This window comes from Symsagittifera roscoffensis, chromosome 2 (assembly GCF_963678635.1).
Source record: "Symsagittifera roscoffensis chromosome 2, txSymRosc1.1, whole genome shotgun sequence".
NCBI lineage: Eukaryota > Metazoa > Xenacoelomorpha > Acoela > Convolutidae > Symsagittifera > Symsagittifera roscoffensis.
Genome location: NC_087063.1, coordinates 63,220,904 through 63,241,829, shown reverse-complemented (window position 1 = coordinate 63,241,829; position 20,926 = coordinate 63,220,904). Strand labels below are relative to the sequence as shown.

The following is a 20,926-nucleotide window of genomic DNA, read 5'->3' as shown; positions in this document are numbered from 1 at the left end:
ATCTTTACATAAATCTAAGAACTGTCTAAGCTAACGGATTTTTTTATGATCATGTTTTCAAAACTTAACTCATGTGAAAATTTTTTTTACGATACAACTGCATTGGGAAATTTAAATAAGCCTAGTATTTTTTTCGTTTTGTTTCAAGGGCTATTTAATACAGATTTAAGTTCTAAAGTATATACCTCACTAGAAGGAGAAAAGACTTCTCGTAGCATGGCGAAGCCCTGAATGTCCCGACTGCCCTTTAATTGGTTATATGATAGTTTTTGGAGAATTAAATTTTGGCAAAATTTGATTTTGAGGCTGATAATATCAAAATTTATTATTACAGTTTGAGTCGCGTATGGAATTAATAAAACCAATTAGCTGCCTCAATTCAGTTTGGAACTATAACAAGACCAGTTTGGACAAGTTGGTGGCAGTTTAGAATAATGGTTTGCGCATACGGCTGTCAACCATTCGAACAAAAGTGCGAACCACGAGGGACCAGAATTTTTTAAAGTGGTCTGAATAAAAAAACCAAACCGAACATATATGTTTCACACTTTCTTCGAAAGTCGGAACAATAAGCCGTTTAATCAATTTAGAGGAAACAGTCGTTCTTATCCAGAACAGTTCCTGATATCTTATCTCGCAAATACCAGTAAAACACTAGATCTATTGAGACTAGGAGATATAAGAGTAAATTTAAGATCGGTATTAGACGAAAATAAGCCGGAAAAAAGCGTGACGAACAGACGGTGTACATTACCTGAAATTACTCGATGAGTTAGTCAACCCGGACATAAACTCACTACATTGTACCATCAACACGTAAAACAATATTGCTAATTATCACTTTGTTCAAGCGCCCGAGAAAACTTATCAATGCGAATTAAGATTCAAGTTTTGTTCAATTCCTGAAAAATAGATGAGGCTACAGTTGATTTAGTATTGTTTGAAGTATTTGTTGTTGAGCTGCTTTTTAAAAAAGTTTGGTACTTGAGATAATTGTTTGTAAACTGATAGGATTTTGAAAAATTGTCACAATTTGGTTAGTTTTGGATAATCAAGCGGGATAAACTTCTTGCTCTAGGCACGTAAGCGGCACTTTATTCCGGAGAAAAAATCGTTTAAAAAAGATGTGAGGTAAACTATTTGAAACTTTTGTTCTGCTGCGAAAAAATAACTCGCCTTCTTATGTTTTACACAAAGTGTCAGCTAAAAGCTTCAAGAAATTAATTGAAAAAATTAAACTTATGTTTTTTTCTTTGTTAGGTTTTTTCAAACACTATGCTATAGACATAACGACTAGTCGCAGCGTTGAGATCTTTTTTTTGGGAAGTAATATTTTGGTTGTGAAACTTTTTAGAAAATGCACTGAAAGTACTTTAAAAAGAGAAGACGTGGGGAAAAATGATAACGTGATGAGAAACATCCGGACGAAGTCCGTTATTTATGTCTTTACCAAGGCAAGTCAAAACGGATATGTTACAACCATCACAACGCAAATTGGGTATATCCGAGAAGCCGGCACTATTTCTCAAAAAAGATGTCTGACCAGAACAAAAAGAGTATATTTTTTTGAGTTCTGATTTTACTTCAATGAAAGAAGTCTGCGCATTCCGAGGCTAAAATGTGCACTGGATGGGCGCACAATTTTGCGTCTAATTGTTCCTGGATTTCAGAGACAAGTATTTAAACATGTTCCAAAATAAAAGTGGATTTTGGTTGCAAGATTTATGTAGATTCCGTGTACGAATACTTGTAACGTAAAAAATTATCGGTACATTTATTGTGTTGCAGATTCCGCAACAAGCGAATATAGGTAGTTGTTTCGTATTCCGCAGCTGTAAGTGGATTCCGCAAAATGTAATTGGATTCTGTAAATGTAAGAGGCCAAATGTAAAGAGGAATGTATTCTGCTTTTATCATTACGAGGCCAAACTGTGCACTGGATAGGAGCACAATTTTTTGTCTGTATATTCCTGGATTCCAGAGACAAGTCTTAAATATGCTCAAAAATATAAGTGGATTCCACAAACAAAATTTCAGTGGATTCCGCATACATATATCTGTAACGTAAGCTTTGTCGGCCCATTTGTTCTGATGCGGATTCCGCAACAAGCAAATATAGCTAGTTGTTCTGGATTCCGCAACTGTAAGTGGATTCCGCAAAATGTAAGCGCAATCCGCAAATGTAAGAGGAATCTGCAAACTGTAAAGGATTTCACAAATTTGTTTATACTGAACTTGCTTATTCACTTGCGGAATTTAACAGCAAGAACTTAACCATTGTCAGCAAAATTTACGTACAAAGCTTAAAAAATTGTTCAATTAAATCGATGGACGTCACACTTTAGTAGTTGCAAGCAGTTTTTGGGATCATACTTTTGGAAACTCAACACCGAATAATGTCATTGGGTTAATTCGGTAATTGAAAAATTCATTTTTGGTTTGACATATCGCCGAATTAGGTCAGTTTTTGAGATTCAGTATTTGCGATTCAGTATTTGGGATTTTGAATTTAGGATTCAGTATTTTTGCGATAATTGAAATCATGAAGATAGTATTTGGGGTGAGATGACAGAGTACTGAAGAGATATGGCCGAATTAGGTCCGTATTTGTGATTCAGTGTTTGGGATTCAGTTTTTGGAAGCGTAAATTCAATTTATGAAGATATTACCTAGGATGAGATGACAGAATGAAATCATGAGTTAGCTATTCAAATCTTTGGAATATCTGACTCACAATTTTTAAACAAACTTAGAGCTCTGAATGTCTGGTTCTCAAGGATTTGCCTCGTCTCAATTACCTGTTGAATCTTGCTCAAAGCACGAGAGAATATTTTTAATGGAGCAAATAGTGGGATCTAAAATCAAAAAAATTTGTTTTTTATCAAAACAATGTTTTTTTTGCTAAAACCTAACATTTAGAGTATTTTTTTTGCTGTTCGCTGTGGGGTTGGTTCGCTCCAGCTTTTTTAAGCATAGCATTGTGACAAAGCTATTGTTTTTTTCTCAATGAAGTTTATAGGTAATGTCTTGGCATGAAGAGAAAAAATGGTTGGTTTTCTAAAGAAAACAAAAGCTCCATCACCCTGAATGTCGGGAAAACGAGGTCATTTTTGGCCTGTTTTTTAGGAACCTATTCAGAAATTTTTTAACAAGTTTTTGGAGTCAATATGTTACTTATTAGCAAGAAACGATCATTTTAGAGTAGGTCAGAGTTTAAAGTTTGGTGTTTAAAGTTTTCAGTTTTTTGATACGTGGTTGTTTTTTCAAAGTGTCACCAATAATTTTGATAAGTTTATTTATTCGATATTCTTAGTCCTTAAAATATACTTTTTGCGGAGAAAAATTTTCTTTTTTTTTTGCTTATATCAACTAAGCATATAATTGACTTTAGCCATGTACGAAATCGGGACAGTCACATTTATAGTTGAAATGATAGAGACCGGCCAAAAAATAGTCGAAATTTGGAATTTATTCAAAAATTTTATATTGTTTTCAGAATTCATTTCAACCCTTGAAGAAATTGGATTCTTTGATTGGAAGTTTTTAAATTGGTTCTCCAAACGTGTGCACTACTGAATCAGCGTGAGTTTTACACATGAGCTTTCCTGTGTTTTAATATGATGGTCGTTCAACGCGAATACTCTTATTTTTTACTTTGTTCTTCTGCTATATTCGACTCTCTGCTATATTTTTTAGAGTTTTGTGGTTGACGAGCTCTTGCGTCAAGCCTGAGACTTAAGTAAAATTTCCAATGGAAGAGTTCAATAAGCCATTTGGTTTAGCATTTCAAATTTGTTTGTGCATAAAAGTATCTTTTTCTTGATTGTTATATGTCCTTAATTTTTCTGGCTAATGGTAGGACATTTTTTACCTTGTCTGATTTTGAGCTGAACTAGGAGGCATCTGTCATGAAGAAACAGCTACTTGATCAGTTTACTGTTTTGTAAGATTGCTTGTTTCTGTTGAGTTTTTGAATTTAACCGTCTTCTAATTTTTCGTAATAATTTTTTGTTGTTTCAAGTATTTGTTAGGGTCCGTGGGCTTCAATTATCTATTTGAAACTTTTGTTAACTGGGAGTAGATGATCTTTTTAACTAATTTGAGTAATTTAGAATGAAATAAAATTTAACAAAACTTGAAATACAGCAGAATCAAACTTACTGTTCAAATACACGAATATATACACCTGAAAATGTTGCCTTCTCAAAGTATGTTCTGGTTTCGCAATTTGGTAATATTTCATATTGGCTAAACTAAAAACTGATTGTTTTAGTTGAATGGCTTGAAATTATTCGATGAATAAGTTTACTTCCGTTTGTATAGTTGGCAGGAATTGAGATGGCAGGAATTGAGATCGAAGGATTTTGTTCGACATAATTTGGATGGGTTTGTTGGCAGGATTTGAGATTGCAGTTGGGTGTTTGACAGAAGTGAGATCGAGTATTTGGCATCCCAATTGGTAGCTGATCATCGTAGTAATTGAAAGATATAATTTTAAACACAACTGCACACATATATATGTAAACGAAATCCGCAATCAAACTGCGGATTCCACTTACAATTCGCGGATTCCGAATCAATTTGCGGATTCCGCTTAGAGTTGCGAATTTGGCAGCAGCTCAGTTTAACTATACACATGTCTTATTATTTGCTTGTGGATTACACAAACTGTTCAGAATTCCGCAAATACTGTTGCTAATTCCGCAAATTCGCCTATTTTTGGATCGGTTTTGAGCGGTACAGTGTTTAAGGTATTTGTTTCTGGAATCCAAAACAGCAAAGAAGATCAAAGAAAGAAAGCAATGTTGTGGATTCCGCGACAAATTTGATTCGGGCATGTTGTGGAATCCGCTTACAATGCAAGTAATGCACAGTTTGGTCTCGTAATGCAAAAAATTGGACACATTTTATGCAGATTTTGAGATATCTTTTTTTCAATTTTCAAAGAAAATTGATGCCGAATGTGCTCATTTTACTTGCGCTTCAAGTCTAGCAGGCGTTCGAGCAGATATGCTCATAGCACTGCGAACAAAAACGACACAACTTTAATATGGCTTTTAAGCTTTTTTTGGATTTTTTTTTGCAACCTGCTACTCCAGTGTTTCGTATTTACTCAACTAAACCCTATTTCATTATTTGGATTGCGTTTCGATGCTTGTAAAATGGACATCTTTTCAAAATTGCTACCTAAAACATTTTTTTTATAGATACTTTTTGATATTTCAAAATTATGAACGGATCTCTTTGAAACTTACATTTTACATCATGGAACTCTCCTTCAGTGAACTTTCTTGAATTATCTCTCAAATGGAGGTTTTTTTCTTGACGGGAAACTTTGACCTCTAGTTTGTTTTAAACCATCAAAAATGGATTGCAATTTTATGGTGCAGTTTTACGAGACTTCGGGACTTTTTCCGACTCAGATTGCGGACTTTGCGTATTTTGTTGAGACTTTGAGCGACTTTAAACATCGCGCATGTTAGAGTTTTTGGTCGCGCGATGGGCAATTGCGCAATCGTAGCCGGTAGCCGACACAATTCGCCTAACTCGGCCCGGGTAGCTAGCCGCATTGAAAGAGGAAAAAAAATGTTTTAGGGTCCAAAGTGCCAATCGTCTGTGTTGTGGTCGAAGGAGGACCTGGAACAATCGACACTACTCGGAATGCTCTACTGAACGATACTCCATGTATAGTGTTTGACGGGTCAGGGAGGGCGGCTGATGTCTTGGCATTTGCAGTGCAGATATCGAGAAAAGAAAGTTTTAGTAGCTTGGGCTCTGTAATCGCAATGTTCTTAATTTCTAAATCTAAATCTAACGACTTCATTGTCAAGCTGCCTATCAATTTTTTGGTTTCATTGAAAATTGTCAATTACGGTTATTAGTTCATTCGATGGCAAAAACCGGTGACAAAAAGTGAGTTGACAAAATTTTCTATTCGCGAACAAGGAATATGTTATTTAACAAGGCTCAAAAAGACCTTAAAAATGCTTTATTGAATAAAAATGCCATAGATTTCACATTTCCTTGTCTCAATGAAGCTAGGACTAACAAAAAAGAAATGGTTCTTAAACTTCTAAATCTTAAGCAATGTTCTTCAGCTTCTAAATCGCAATGTTCTTAGGCTTCTAAATCTAAATCTAACGACTAAATTGTCAAGCTGCCTATCATTTTATGCTTTCATTGTAACTGTCAATTACGGTTATAAGTTCAGTCGATGGCAAAAACCGGTGACAAAAAATGAGTTGACAAAATTCTCTAATCGAATTCAAGGAATATGTTGTTAAACAAGGCTCAAAAAGACCTTAAAACTACTTTATTGAATGAAATTAACATAGGCTTCTCATTTCCTTGTCTCAATTCAGCTAGGACTAACAAAACACGAATCGCAAATCACTGAGTTCATTTTTGCTTGTAAAAAGAAAAAATTTCTCTGCCAATAAAAATGAAAGAAGTTGCAGAAAACCTCCACAGTCAAACAATCAGCCCAACACTAAAACACACAGTTACAGTTAAACTGCTCGGACCTATGTACATAGTAATAAAAACTAAATCAAAAACAGTTATACTCTAATGAACGAAAATGAACTACTGACTTTCAGCTATTTAAAATAACTCACCCATACGAAGGTCAATTGTAATTCATTGGGAGTTTACTAGTTTCTCAGTTTTTCAAACAAAATTAACGAATATTTGTGCTCGGGGGATTTTTTTTCTGCCGACAAATTTCGATTTTTGAATTAGCCATGTTTGACAAGATTTTTTATTACATTTAAAACGTATTGCTGCTCTAATCCTAAATTTGAAAAATTATTTCACATGTGATCATTCTCGCAAATTATGGGGTGTAGAGATTGCCATTTTGGCCATTTCGGAACAATTAACGCTCGATGTATTATGCGCTATTAACGCGTAAGTGGAGATTTAATACTTCTTAGAAATCGTTCCAAATTAGTTGCAGGAAGCTTATTTGCCATAAGCGAATTGTTAGTAGAAGTCAATTATGTCACCTTGTACTTTATTTGGCGTTTGGGAGGATGAGTTTTACAGCAAAAATTTCGAATTATAAAAAAAAATCGTTTTATTTCATTTCAATCATTTTTTTCAAGTTGTTTTTCATCTTTTTCATTACGGCTTCATAAAACTAGATGGGCAGTCGTAACATTCAGGGCTTTGCCCCAATAATAGTAGTCTTGTAATAGTTTTGTTTCGTGAAAAAATTATTTGACAAGAATGCTTGTTTTCCGACTGCCCTGGAAGGTCTAGGAAGCAGTGTCGCTTCTAAAAAATGATAAACTTTTTGAGAAAAAAGCAAAAGACATTTTTTTGAGTATTTTAAATCATCCCCCACACGCCTGGTTTAACAAATATTGAAATACAAACTGTTAGTTTTCGCTCCTAGTTACGTAGACATTATCGCGAATAGTCTGCTTCAACCAATTTGGAACGATTTCTAAGAGGGATTAAATCTCCGCTTACGCGGTAATGTCGCAAAATATATCGCCCATTCATTATCCCAAGTTGGCTACATTTGCAATCTGTATGCACCTATAACTTTTGCGGAAAAGGATCGCAGATGAAAAATTGTTTAAAATTTGAGCTCAAGACAACAATACCTTTGTGTTGATAAAAAAGAATTCTGACAAAAATAGCTAGTTAAAAAGTCGAAACAATAATCTAAAAAAAATGGATGAAAATGTTTTAGTGAAGTTCGTGTGAAAAAAGTCAAATAGACTGAGAAATTCCACTCAAAGCAAATCATATTTAATTGCTTGTAAATTTTAGGAGAGATATGATCAACCCGAGACTTACTGTACAAGAAGTGTTTAAAATTTTCGGAGTTGTTACTCCCTAATCATTTACTGAACATCCCGTTTTTGACAGTAAACAAAAACTCCCATAATGATTTCTGTAATTTTGGAAAGTAGACAGGAACCCGGTTTCACCTTTATAAACCGAAAAATCTAATCACATAATTCCGTAAACTAAGTCTATTAAAAACATTAATCACACAATTTTCATACATTTTGCTAAAGTGGTGTCATCATTTCTCACAGATATTTTTTCTTGTTTTAGCATAAAATATGGTGTATCGTAGTAAAAAAAAACTCTCAAAAAATTCCTAATCATACAATTTATTTATATGAAAATTGTATGACTAGCATTTTTCGATGGTGACAACAAAAAATATTTTTGAAAGTAATTTTGAAAATGCAACAAAAAAATTGTTTTGTTTTATCAACCGCAATTCGAATTTTGTACCCAAACAAACTGTTTCCAAAAGAAGGTTTTTTGCATGCAAAATTGATTTTTTTCTGTACATAGCGTAGTACTCGATTCACTTATGTTGGATTCTCTAACCTTTTGCTCAACATTTTTTTTCAAAAACGCCTAAAACTCATCATCGTTTAAAGTTCTAGTCGAAAATTCAAAATACGTTACTTTCAGTTTATCGTTTGTGTAAGCTTCTAAATCTGAATCTAGCGACTAAATTGTCAAGCTGCCTATCAATGTTATGTTTCCATTGTAACTACCAATTACGGCTATAAGTTCAGTCGATGGCAAAAACGGGTGACAAAATTCTCTAATCGTTTACAAGGAATATGTTGTTAAACAAGGCTCAAAAAGACCTTAAAACTACTTTATTGAATGAAATCAACAGAGGCTTCACATTTCATTGTCTCAATTTAGCTAGGACTAATAAAAAACGAATCGCAAATCACTGAGTTCATTTTTGCTTGTCAAAAGAAAAAATTTCTCTGCCAATAAAAATGAAAGAAGTTGCAGACACAAAAACCTTCAAGTACAGACACAAAAAATATATAAAAGAAATAACAGTTTAAGAACATAAAAACCTCCACAGTCAAACAATCAGCCCAACACTAAAACACACAGTTACAGTTAAACTGCTCGGACCTATGTACATAGTAATAAAAACTAAATCAAAAACAGTTATACTCTAAAGAACGAAAAAGAACTACCAATTTTTAGCTGCTTAAAATAACTAACAAATACGAAGGTCAATTGTAATTCATTGGGAGTTTACTAGTTTTCTCAGATTTTTGTAAAAGAAATTAACGGAATGTTTGTGCTCGGGGGATTTTTTTATACAGACAAATTTCGACTTTCGAACTAGCCACCTTTGACAAGACTTTTAATTGCATTCAAAACGTATTGCTGTTCTAATCCTAAATTTGAAAAATTATTTCACCGTGATCATTTTTGCAAATTATGGGGGTGTAAAGATTGCCATTTGGGCCATTTCGGGACAATTAACGCTCGATTTATTTTGCGCTATTAACGCGTAAGTGGAGATTTAATACTTCTTAGAAATCGTTCCAAATTGGTTGAAGGAATCTTATTTGCCATAATCGAATGGTTACTAGAAGTCAGTTCTGTCACCTTGTACTTTGTTTGGGATTTCGGGGGATGATTTTTACAAAAAGAATTTTAAATTAAAAAAAAATATGAGTTTTTTTTTCATTTCATTCATATTGTTCATGTTGTTTTTCATCCTTTTCATTACGGCTTCATAAACCTAGATAGGCGGTCGTAGCATTCAAGACTTTGCCCCGATAATAGTAGTCTTGTAATAATTTTGTTCCGAGAAGAAAAATTTGACAAGAATGCTTGTTTTCCGACTGCCCTGGAAGGTCAATGAAGCAGTGTCGCTTTTAAAAAATGATAAACCTTTTGAGAAAAAAGCAAAAAACATTTGTTTTTTTTCTCGAGTATTTTGAATCATCTCCCCACACGCCTGGTGTATCAAATTTTGAAGTACAAACTGATAGATTTCGCTCCTAGCTATGTAGACATTATCGCGAATAGTCTGCTTCAACCAATTTGGAACGATTTCTTAGAGGGATTAAATCTACGCTTACGCGGTAATATCTTGAAATATATCGCCCGTTAATTGTACCATGTTAGCTATATTGGCAATCTGTTTGCCCCTATAACTTTTGGGGAAAAGGCTCGCAGATCAAAATTGTTTTACAATTTGAGCTCAAGACAACAATACCTTTGTGTTGATATAGAAGAGTTCTGTCAAAAAAAAGCTAGTTAAAAAGTCGAAACAATAGACTAAAAAAAACTGATCCAAATGTTTTGGTGAAGTTCTTGTGAAAAAACTCAAAAAGACTAAGAAATTCCACTCAAAGCAAATCATTTTTAATTGCTTGTAAATTTTAGGAGGGATATTATCAACCCGAGATTTACTGTACAAGAAGTGTTTGAAGTTTTTCGGAGTTGTTACTCCCTAATCTTTTGCTAAACATCCCTTGTTTGACAGTAAACAAAAACTCCCATAATGATTTCTGTAATTTTGGAAAGCAAACAGGAACCCGGTTTGACCTTTTATAGACCGAAAAAGCTAATCACAAAATTCCGTAAACTAAGTCTATAAAAAAACATTACTCATTCAATTTTCATACATTTTGCTTAAGTCGTGTCATCATTTTTCAAAGAAATTTTTTCTTGTTTTAGCATAAACTTCGGTGTATCGTACAGAAAAAAATTCCTAATCTTACAATTTCCATATATGAAAAATGTATGACTAGCAATTTTCGATGGTGAGAACAGTAGATAATTTTGAAAATAATTTTGAAATGCAACAAAAAGTTTTGTGTTTTTTCAACCACAATTCGACTTTTGTACCCAAACAAACTGTTTCCAAAAAAAGTTTTTTGCATGCAAATTTAATTTTTTCTGTGCATAACGTAGTACTTGATACAATAATGTTGGATTTTTTAACCTTTTTGCTCAAAATTTTTTTTTCAAAACGCCTAAAACCCCTAATTTTTTTGTATTGAAAACTTATGTCTGGTAATTTAAAACAATCATCGTTTAAAGTTCTAGTCAACATTTCAAAACTCGTTACTTTCCTTATGTCATTTGTGTAAGAGAGCTCAAAAACAACTCAGGTCGTTTTCTATGCATTATAAATGCAAGATCCGAAAAACATTTGGTGACTCAGCTTTGAGTAAACCAAAGTCTTTGTCACTTTCGTTCGGTTACGAACAGAACCAAGAAATTTTCAAAAAGTAAATTTTGAAAAAAAAATCAAGTTTTATGGTTTATGGAAAGAATATTGTCATACACTTTTCATATATTGGAACCTGATCTAAACTACATTTTATTATTGGATAAATTAGATTTTTTACCACTGTAAAATATTTAATATTAACCAATCACAATCCATCCAACTAACAACCCACTTATTTGTAAGTGCTGAAATTACTTGTAATTTCAGCACCAGAGAGTTTTGAATTTAACTTAGAAAATAATTACCTCTCCAAGAGAACTTCAGCAGTCGCAATAAGCCAGTATACTCTAGATCTATTGAGCCTAGCAGAGACTAGTTAAACACCCTGAGACTATTAGATATAAGAGTAAGATTAGGATCGTTATTAGACTAAGAAGTTGCACGAATCTATCCGGCCGAAAAAAAGATAGCGTGACGAGCAGACGGTGTACCCGATCCGAAATTACTCTATGAGTTAACCTAAAGGACCTAACTCATCTGGTGCGACCATAAGTCTCGAATAAGACCTTAATATCTTAGAATTAACCAAATATAGATTAGAAAATAGACAAAACATTTTCAAATTGTTACACGACAATAATTTAATTGAAATGTCTCTACGACTCAATAGATCAGAGCCGCTATTCCGCACAATACGAGAACTACCCGGTATTGGAAAAAGACCTCGGACAAGAGATGACATACGACTACATAGAAACCTACCATTTAGTTTCATGGTCGTACGGCAAAAGCCAACACAAACTTTTATATTTAGAATCTTACTAGCAATTAATTTAGATTTTCATTTGCAAACATAAAACCTTTGAAGTAAACCTTCAATAATTATTTCAGGCACTAAACAAAATTACTAATGTACAATAACGATTGATAAAAAGATCTCAAATCGTTCTCTCAACTTCTGCAGTATTATATAAAACATATTTGAAAAATATTTATTGAAAACAAAAATAAAAATTAGTAGCATGACAAAAAATTGTTAGTAAATATAAATCATCCTGTTGTTCCAGCTTCATCACCTAAACATAACAGCAATCATAAGCCAACTAACATCATTAAAAACTAAAACCTTTTATCATATAAATTTAAACCATTTTATACTTAGTTTTACTTAATCTTAAACCAGATCATCGAGGCTTTCCTTGGATCTAAATAAATTTTCTATTTTATTAATTTTAAATTCTGATCATCAAGGCTTATCCTTGGATCAAAAAGAACAATTTTGTTCTCCCCACCCACTTATCATCTATCTAACGACCTCAAACGTCGATTCACTATCCAACCTTTTCAAAAGACCCAGGTCTAATGGAAAGTTTTTTAATAACACTAACCATTCAAATTAGGCTAAACAGTGAATAACTTCGGTTATTCATCCTTCACTTGAACCCCCTTCTTACGAGACCCAGGATAGATCTAAGACTTAGTAAGTTTAAAACAGTATCTAACGAACTACTTGCGTTCTAATTATACCTGAACCTTGTGGATCGAATTACTATTCTCCAACCCTTGAACACAATCACTACCCCTAAGTAAGATTAAGTAAGTTAACACCTTAACTTAGACTAGCCACGAGAAAGTAAAAAATCATTCTCTGGAAACGATATACTTTTTTCTCCAACCCTGAACAAAAAGACCCAGGTTAAGCTAACCAAAAAACCGTAAGGACTAACAGTCTAGGAAATTAAAAATCACTAATAACTTCCTGCATCCTTCATCCTAAACCTTATGTAATTCAAAAAATTAGGAAATAAACAAACAATCGTTTTACACAATTGTGAAATAGACAACCAAAAATACGATCTTGTAATAACCCCACATACACAAACATTGGATAAATTCGAACAAAACGACAAACAATAAAAAGAAAAATTATAAGCAAACAAAGACAAATAACAAGAAAAAGGTTTTCGAAAACTAGAAACGCATTCTCCGAATCAGAAGCCAGTAGTTTAGACGAACTATACAAATTAAAGGAATCAATAAACAAAAATTGCCCCATCCATGATCAATTACATTTTTCCGATTCAGAAACAACTTCAAACTCATCAAAAAGAGGAAAAAGAAGAATAATGAAGCAAGATAAACACAAACCAGTACACCTATATAATTGGAATCAACCAATTAGACATATTGATAATTATATATTAACAGTCATGAAACGAAAAAATGAGCCACACTCAAAGTGACGAAAGTCCAGATGAAGAAGCAGTTTTTCCGTTTCTTATAGATTCACTCAATGATAGAGGACAAACACGATTTTGTAAAAACTTACTCGTAAATTTGTTTGAACCAGGAATCAATCCATGCAAAGCAGAATTCCCGGATGTAAAAATCAAAGGACAGATTATAGAACCTTATTTGAAAGACATATGTAACCTAACACAACAATACGGAATCTACACCATAGAATTCAGCACACCACAAACAGCTCATGGTAAATATGTAATCCAAACAGACGATATAAATTTAGAATTTTCAAAAGTATTCATAGAATATATCAAAAGCATACAATATCAAAATTCAAAGAGAACAAACTCCATATTCACTAATGAAGTTTTTGCTATAGTATATAGTTATATATCTATACTAGAAAAAACAGAAGTTCAAAGCACATCACCAACCCAAACATCTAAACATACAAAAGTAAGAAACGAAATCACCGTATTTTCAACATTTTTAAATATAATCCGTGATTACTTCACCAATAACGATGTCTCACAAAACACTAAACATGATTTACAAAAAATTTTAGCATGGTTTATAATAGATTCTTTTACCCACAATTTAGATTTAATTGCACAAGCAAGAAAAAGTTTTAGACCTCAAAGTACCAATGACGACACTGTCGTTGCAGAACAATCAGATTACGTTTGGGACCCGAGTGGTCTCATTCAACATTTATAAATATTCCACAAGATATCTCAAGTCAAGCAATAAGTACAATATCTTTTCACAGAGATTATGTAAAAGTAAAACCACTAACGATTGACGCAACACCATTAAATTAAAATAAATTTTTACCTGATACACGAAATAACAGCTTAAATTCAACAGTCATACATATTGAAAATCTCAATAGAACCAGAAATCTTACACAGCAAGACAATTGACATTCAAACACCATCACACTCCATAAATGAAGAAATCGTCCAAACAACAGTAACAACTAAACAAAAAAGTATTTCACCAATACGCCCAAATCTCACAACACCAAAAAAAAACAAATACATCACTAACACAAGTAACCTTACAATCGACCGTTAAACCTTCGGCTGCTCCAAAATATTCTTATATGGACTATCAGACGTATAGACCAATGACAAAACCGTCAAAAACACGAAAAACGTTCACAAGAAACACTTTTGCAGAACACAATTATAATTATGTACACCAATCAAAAACAAATCAACCCCCCGAAAAAATACGCAAAATTTAAACCACGTATGTTCACGTTATTGGAATCTCACAAATACATCGACCAATTCATTAAATTTTCCAGATAATCCACAACCTCCACAGGATTATAGTGAAAATTACCCATTTTTTCAACAAAATAAAAATAAACATTATACACCATATAACACAAATTATTTATCCTCTGATGATGATGATTATTATCAACTAGATTTTTTTGCACAATATATAAAGAATATCGCAAACAGAGACCGCGACAATCTCAACCATCCCAAAATATGAAAATTTACCCACAAAATCCAACGGATATACAGAATCAACAACCAATGCATATACAAAACCCATTTAACGCATAATCTTTTCAACCTATACAACAAAACCCAATGTCAAAGCATTCTTACCAACCGACTCAAATGCAAAATGAAATACCGCTTCCATATTATCAGCAACATGAAATAACAAAAAATCAACTTTCAAACTTCTCGCAAATGCCAAATGCCGCAGAATCACTACAGATGACTATGAATCCATACCTCATGGGTGGATCGTCAATAACATCGAATAAACCATTGGTGGTATTCACAGGAACAGACCCTGAATACTCTGTAGAAGATTATTTAAATGCAGTAACAGCAAATTTAATTTGAAATATAGGACCTGAACCAATTAATACACCACTCTATCAAAATTGGATACATAGACGCACAGCGTTAATACAAACAACACTAGATGGCGCAGCTCAAAAATGGTTTTCAGTACTACCCATAAAAATAAAATCAGGTTGGAAAAGATTCACACAAGAATTTTCAAAAATGTTTGATTCTGAAAGAAACAAACAACATCAAATAGTTTTATGCAATGAAATCCGCAGATTACCAAATGAAACAATTAAACAATTGGCAGTTCAAATCGGAACACTTGTTCAAAAAGCATGTTCACTCAATACACATGATTTTAAAAACACAAAAATGACAGAAATTTTAATGATGACCTTAACACCTCAACTAAGGAAAATAGCATCTCATCCTTCTTCAATTCGAGAACCAGTTTTAGATTTTAGAAAATTAGTAGATAAACAAGAACCAGCAGAAATCACAATGAAACTCGAAGAAACAGAAAATCTAAAACTACAATATGTTAATCGGATTGAAACAAATACTACACGTATAAATAACATACAAGAATCAGACACAGACCTGATTGAAAAAATTACTGAAATACTAAACATCTACGAACGGAACCCAAAATTTAAAGGCAAACCATCTTTCAAAAAATGGTGTAATTATTGGCGATGATACGGACACAGTATTGCCGAATGTAGACAAAAAAAACAAGACAATCAGAATAAATCCCAAAAGCACAAAGAACCCAATAAGTCATTCTATCAAAATATGAAAAAAGATCAAAACCTACCAAATAAAAATATATATAGTAATAATAATTCAGGAAAACCACTTCCAAGTAACTCAAATTATTCAAAAAATCAATGATAATATAACTCCGGTTATAGAGGTAGATTCACGAAATTTCTCACAAAATAGATATAGCCAATCGAATTCTATCCTGTTTATAATCAAGAACGGAAACACCTGAAACCACTATCAGGAAATATATATAATTTCGCAATAAAACAAGTTCATCAGTATAATAAAAATCAATATAAACAACAATTTTTCATGTCAGATTTCGAAGTTAAACCCATTCACAAATTTTTCAAAATTACAATCTCATCCATAAAAAACTTAAAAAATACGAATTCCGATATTATTTCATTACACGTGTATAACAATACACCATATCAAATAACATTACACCTAGGACTTTAAGAATATTGTGAAACAAATGCTACAATTTCACCTATAAATGAAGTAGCCTACCGAGCTAATAGTATATTACAATTATTAGATATTTGCCAATCAACAATTCTTGACGAAAAATTATCTATAAATACTATAATAAGTAATGAAAAAAGAAACACAGATTATTTCACAAAAACACCATATTTTAAACCAACATTTAATATAACAAATTATACAAAAGAACAACAAAAATTTTTAACAATAATTAATTTTCAATATTCACAAATAACGCAAAGTGAATTCAACAAATTAGCTAAGCAACTGATAAAATATTCAACAGTCTACGCAGCATCAAAATTTGACGTTGGAAAAATTAGTTCATCACAACACCTCCCGTTAAAACCCGACGCAGTTTTCAAAAAACAAAGAGCCAGTAAAGTACCAATTCACTTACATGACAAGGTAAACAGATTACTTGACATCTTAGAACAATACGAAATTATCTCACCAGTAAATAAGGAAGAACAACCAAAAGGTAACACCTTTATCAACCCTGTTATCATTCTAGCAAAAGGTGAACCACTAAAAATTGTTTTAGACGCTAGATATCTCAATTCACTAATTGACGAATCAAAATGCAATTGGCCTATTGAACCAATACAAGTTATCATAACAAAGATAAATGATAAATATTTCACAACCGCAGATATGAATAATGCTTATCAGCAAACGCCACTAGATGAACAATCGCGACGTTTAACACAATTTTTTTATTGGAAATCAACAATATGAATTTAATCGATTATTCTATGGAACATCCGTAGGACCAGCAGCTTTTTCAGCTTTCACGAGTAAAATTTTTAGACCACTAATACTCAAGAAAAATGCAATCACTTATTTAGATGATGTTTTCATGCAATCACAAACTAAAGAAGAAATGTTTACACTTTTGGAACAATATCATAAAATACTTCAGAACGAAAATCTGAAATCAACATTTCTTTTCAACACGCGTTAAATTTTTAGGACATAATATTGAACAAAACACTGTCACTCCATTAAAATCACGTATTGATGCAATTCAAAAACTTCAACCACCTACAAATAAAAAGAAAATCCAAGAATTCTTTGGAATGTTGAATTTCTTAAGTAAATATGTTTTCAAAATGCAATTATACTTAAGACCTTTCTAAAACATCCTCAGACAACAAAATATTTTTGAATGGACCACTGAACATCAAACACGATTTGAAGAAATTATAAAACTTTTGACAGAACAAATTTAAAACACAATTCCAGATCCAAATCAACCGTTCTATGCAATGTGCGATGCTTCAAATTTTGGCATCGGCGCAGCTTTACTACAATCACATAGTGGAACAAATAAAATGAATCTTATATCAGCCAATTCACGATTATTCACACAAGCCGAGCTACGACTCTCTACTCTAATGAGAGAATGTACAGCTATAATTTATACACTTACAGAATACGAATTTCTGATACTTGGAACATCCAACAGTTCTATTCACAGATCATAAACCAAATATATTTCTCTTCACACAAAAATCAAATCCTAATCTTAGAGTTTATAGATTTCAATTAATTCTAATGAAATTCCCAAACTTACATATAGTTTGGACAGCAGGAAAAAACCTTGCATTACCAGAAATATTAAGTCGAATTACGCCACCTGAATTAATTACACGAAAAACTACAGTTGAAATACCAAAAAATATTAAATTCTATCTCGCAAAAGATGAAACATCACCCCGATTAGAATGCAAATACGCAGCAAAAACTGTCATTGAGCAATCACAAATAAATAATCTACAACATTTTCCACTCTACTTAGACTGCCAAAATAATCACCTTGAAAGTGATTTTTTAGGCTTATCTACTTTTAAACCAATTCCATACTCACTATGGATAAAAAATAATACTCAACAGAAGAAAATAAAACAACAATTGCATAAAAAAGTCTTTTTTCCATTAATTGAAAAAGAAGATTTGACCGATGAAAAAAATTTATCAGGAACACAAACAAATTATTCAAAATACACAATAAATCAAGTTTTTGACCTCCATGATCCACTTGACACAGTTCCTTTATCGAAACTAGAAATTGACAATATTTTTCTCCCCCCAACAGACAAAAATACACTTGAACTTTCAAAACAATATCAAAATCTCGACCCAGTAATTAGACAACTAAAATCATGGCACAAATTTAAAACTAAGCCCGTAAAAGCTGATACCACAATTTTAGGAAACAAAACACTCCTCCGATATTTCCGAAAATTTAATAACACAAAAATCAATGAAAATACAGATCTTTTAGAATATCAATTAAATGATTCTAAAGTTCCTTTTCTTCCTTTAAGTATGATATTAATAGCATTTAACATCTCCCATACACAAAATACAAAAGGACACTCATGATCAGAAAAAACATACTCGAACTTTACACAAAATTTTTATTTCCCAAATGCACCAATTTATATAAAAGTATTATGCAACGATTGTATAATATGTCAATTGAACAAACCCTATCCAAACCAAAAACAAATAGCACAGAAACAAGATTTTAAAGGACAAAGTTTCTATTTCAACCATCGCATTTCATTCGACACAAAAGGACCAATTTCACCATCCTCTGAAGGAAATTCCTACATTATGGTCATTGTTGATGCATTCACACATTATGTAGCACTCAACCCAGTACCACATTGTAATGCTTGTTATGCTAACACAACACTTTACGAACATTGGATAGCTAAATTCGGATTATCCGAAATCTTAGTTACAGACAACGGTAAAGAATTCATAAATAATGAAATCATCACACTATGCCATTTATATAACATCAAACATAAACCACGTACATCTCATGCACCTTGGACAAACGGTTTAGTCGAAGGTATGAACCGTTCATTACAAGAATATCTCAGATGTATCATAAATGGAAATGAAACACGACACACAGAATGGTCAGCAGATGTAAAATTATTTCCCTCATCATATAATTCACAAATCACGACAACTTTAGAAATGTCACCATATGAAATGGTTTTTATTCAAAAGCCCTAAAACCAATTATGTTTACAGCAAATGCCCATAAAAAGGCACAAGGACATTGCCAACCAAATAAAGATTCAATTTGTCATAACCTACCTTTACACACACATGATGAAGATCATATTCATCACTCACAATTTCTTAAATTAGCCTCCGGCACACATACCGAATGAATTTTAAATAGAGACAAAAAACACAATCAAATTTACAAAAAGTAACAAAGAAATGGTTACAAAGGCAAAACATTAACAACCAAAATAACTCACGTTTTACGCCAGCCACAGATTTAAAAATTGGAACGTTTGTCTTAATACCTAATTTCCATACACAAAAAGGAATCTCTGAAAAATTATAACCACTTCGAAAAGGACTATTACCCTACTACCCGAAAGAATACGCATTACGCGAATTAACTCAGTTAAATTCTTTTACAGGTTTAGTTATTATTCAAAACCATACACATACAGAACAAGAAACAAATGTACAGGACAACGTTCACCATAAACAAAATCAAAAACAAAACACAACTCAAAATCATACAAAAACACCAGACACAAACATACCTCAAAAGAAAGAAAAAATAGGAAAATGATAGAAAAAATTTTACCACAAGAACAAGTACAAAAATCAGAACACAGAGAATTATCACGACTTAGAAGTAAACCACGTAAAAATTACAAAAATCTATCTAAAATTTTGAGGAAAATTGAATTTCAACAACAACTTGATTTTGAAATAAATAATTTGTACACCCCTAAGTCATTTTGAACTTTCATATTTTCAAGATAACATGCTGAAACATACGCAACAATTCTAGTTCAAATTCAGCCAATAGGATTCACTCAAATCAGTCACCTTCTATATCTTTAACACAAACCTACTAGCCGATAGATATTAAACTCCAGACATATCTATAACTATAACTTTACAACCTCCAGGTCAAAAATAAGCAACCCGCTAAAACTTGACAACTAAAATAAATACCACCATAATAATACAAACCTCGCCTATCTAATTACGCAAAGATCAACTATATTATCCCAAATCAGACCTCAAAAACCCTCAAACCAAGAATGGCAAATTAGCCTAAAGTAAAAAAGGACCATAATCATTTGGCCTAAAACACAAATATTTCAGAAAAACCTCAGATTACTCAACAAATAAAAACAAAACAAATCAGACCTCCCGAACACCAAAAAATTAGCCTCCAACATTTTTTCACAAAACTCAACCCACTTGTCAAAAAAATTAATAATTAATCCAACCACACTTGAATCTCGCCCCAGGAAACAAAAAATATTCGACTAACGAATCATTTCTTAAATGCTTTTCTCTCAAACAGTCGATATCTTAAAAATATAATCTTAAATCTTTTCATAAAATTTTTCATTCTATTTAAACTTTTGCTCATATTTTTTATTGATACTTTTGAAGCTTTAATAATCCTTTTAATAATTTTTTGCAATATTTTTTAAATTTTCTACTCCCTATTTGAAATATAGGTCCAATTTTCCCAAATCATTGACCACATTCACAGGTAAGATAATTCAAAGTCTATTTAAATGATACGAACAATTTTCAGTAGAACAGATTTTTTTTT

The 20,926-nt window shown here is 32.3% G+C and overlaps 1 protein-coding gene across 1 annotated transcript in view; it reads left to right on the top strand.

The window, feature by feature from the left end:
* Positions 1 to 20,926, top strand: part of LOC134839916 (transient receptor potential cation channel subfamily M member-like 2) — a 132,370-nt gene that overhangs the window by 95,196 nt on the left and 16,248 nt on the right. Inside the window, exon 6 of the mRNA XM_063855543.1 lies at positions 5,596 to 5,757. Coding sequence (XP_063711613.1) covers positions 5,596 to 5,757 — 162 coding nt within the window. The remainder of the gene's footprint in view (positions 1 to 5,595; positions 5,758 to 20,926) is intronic.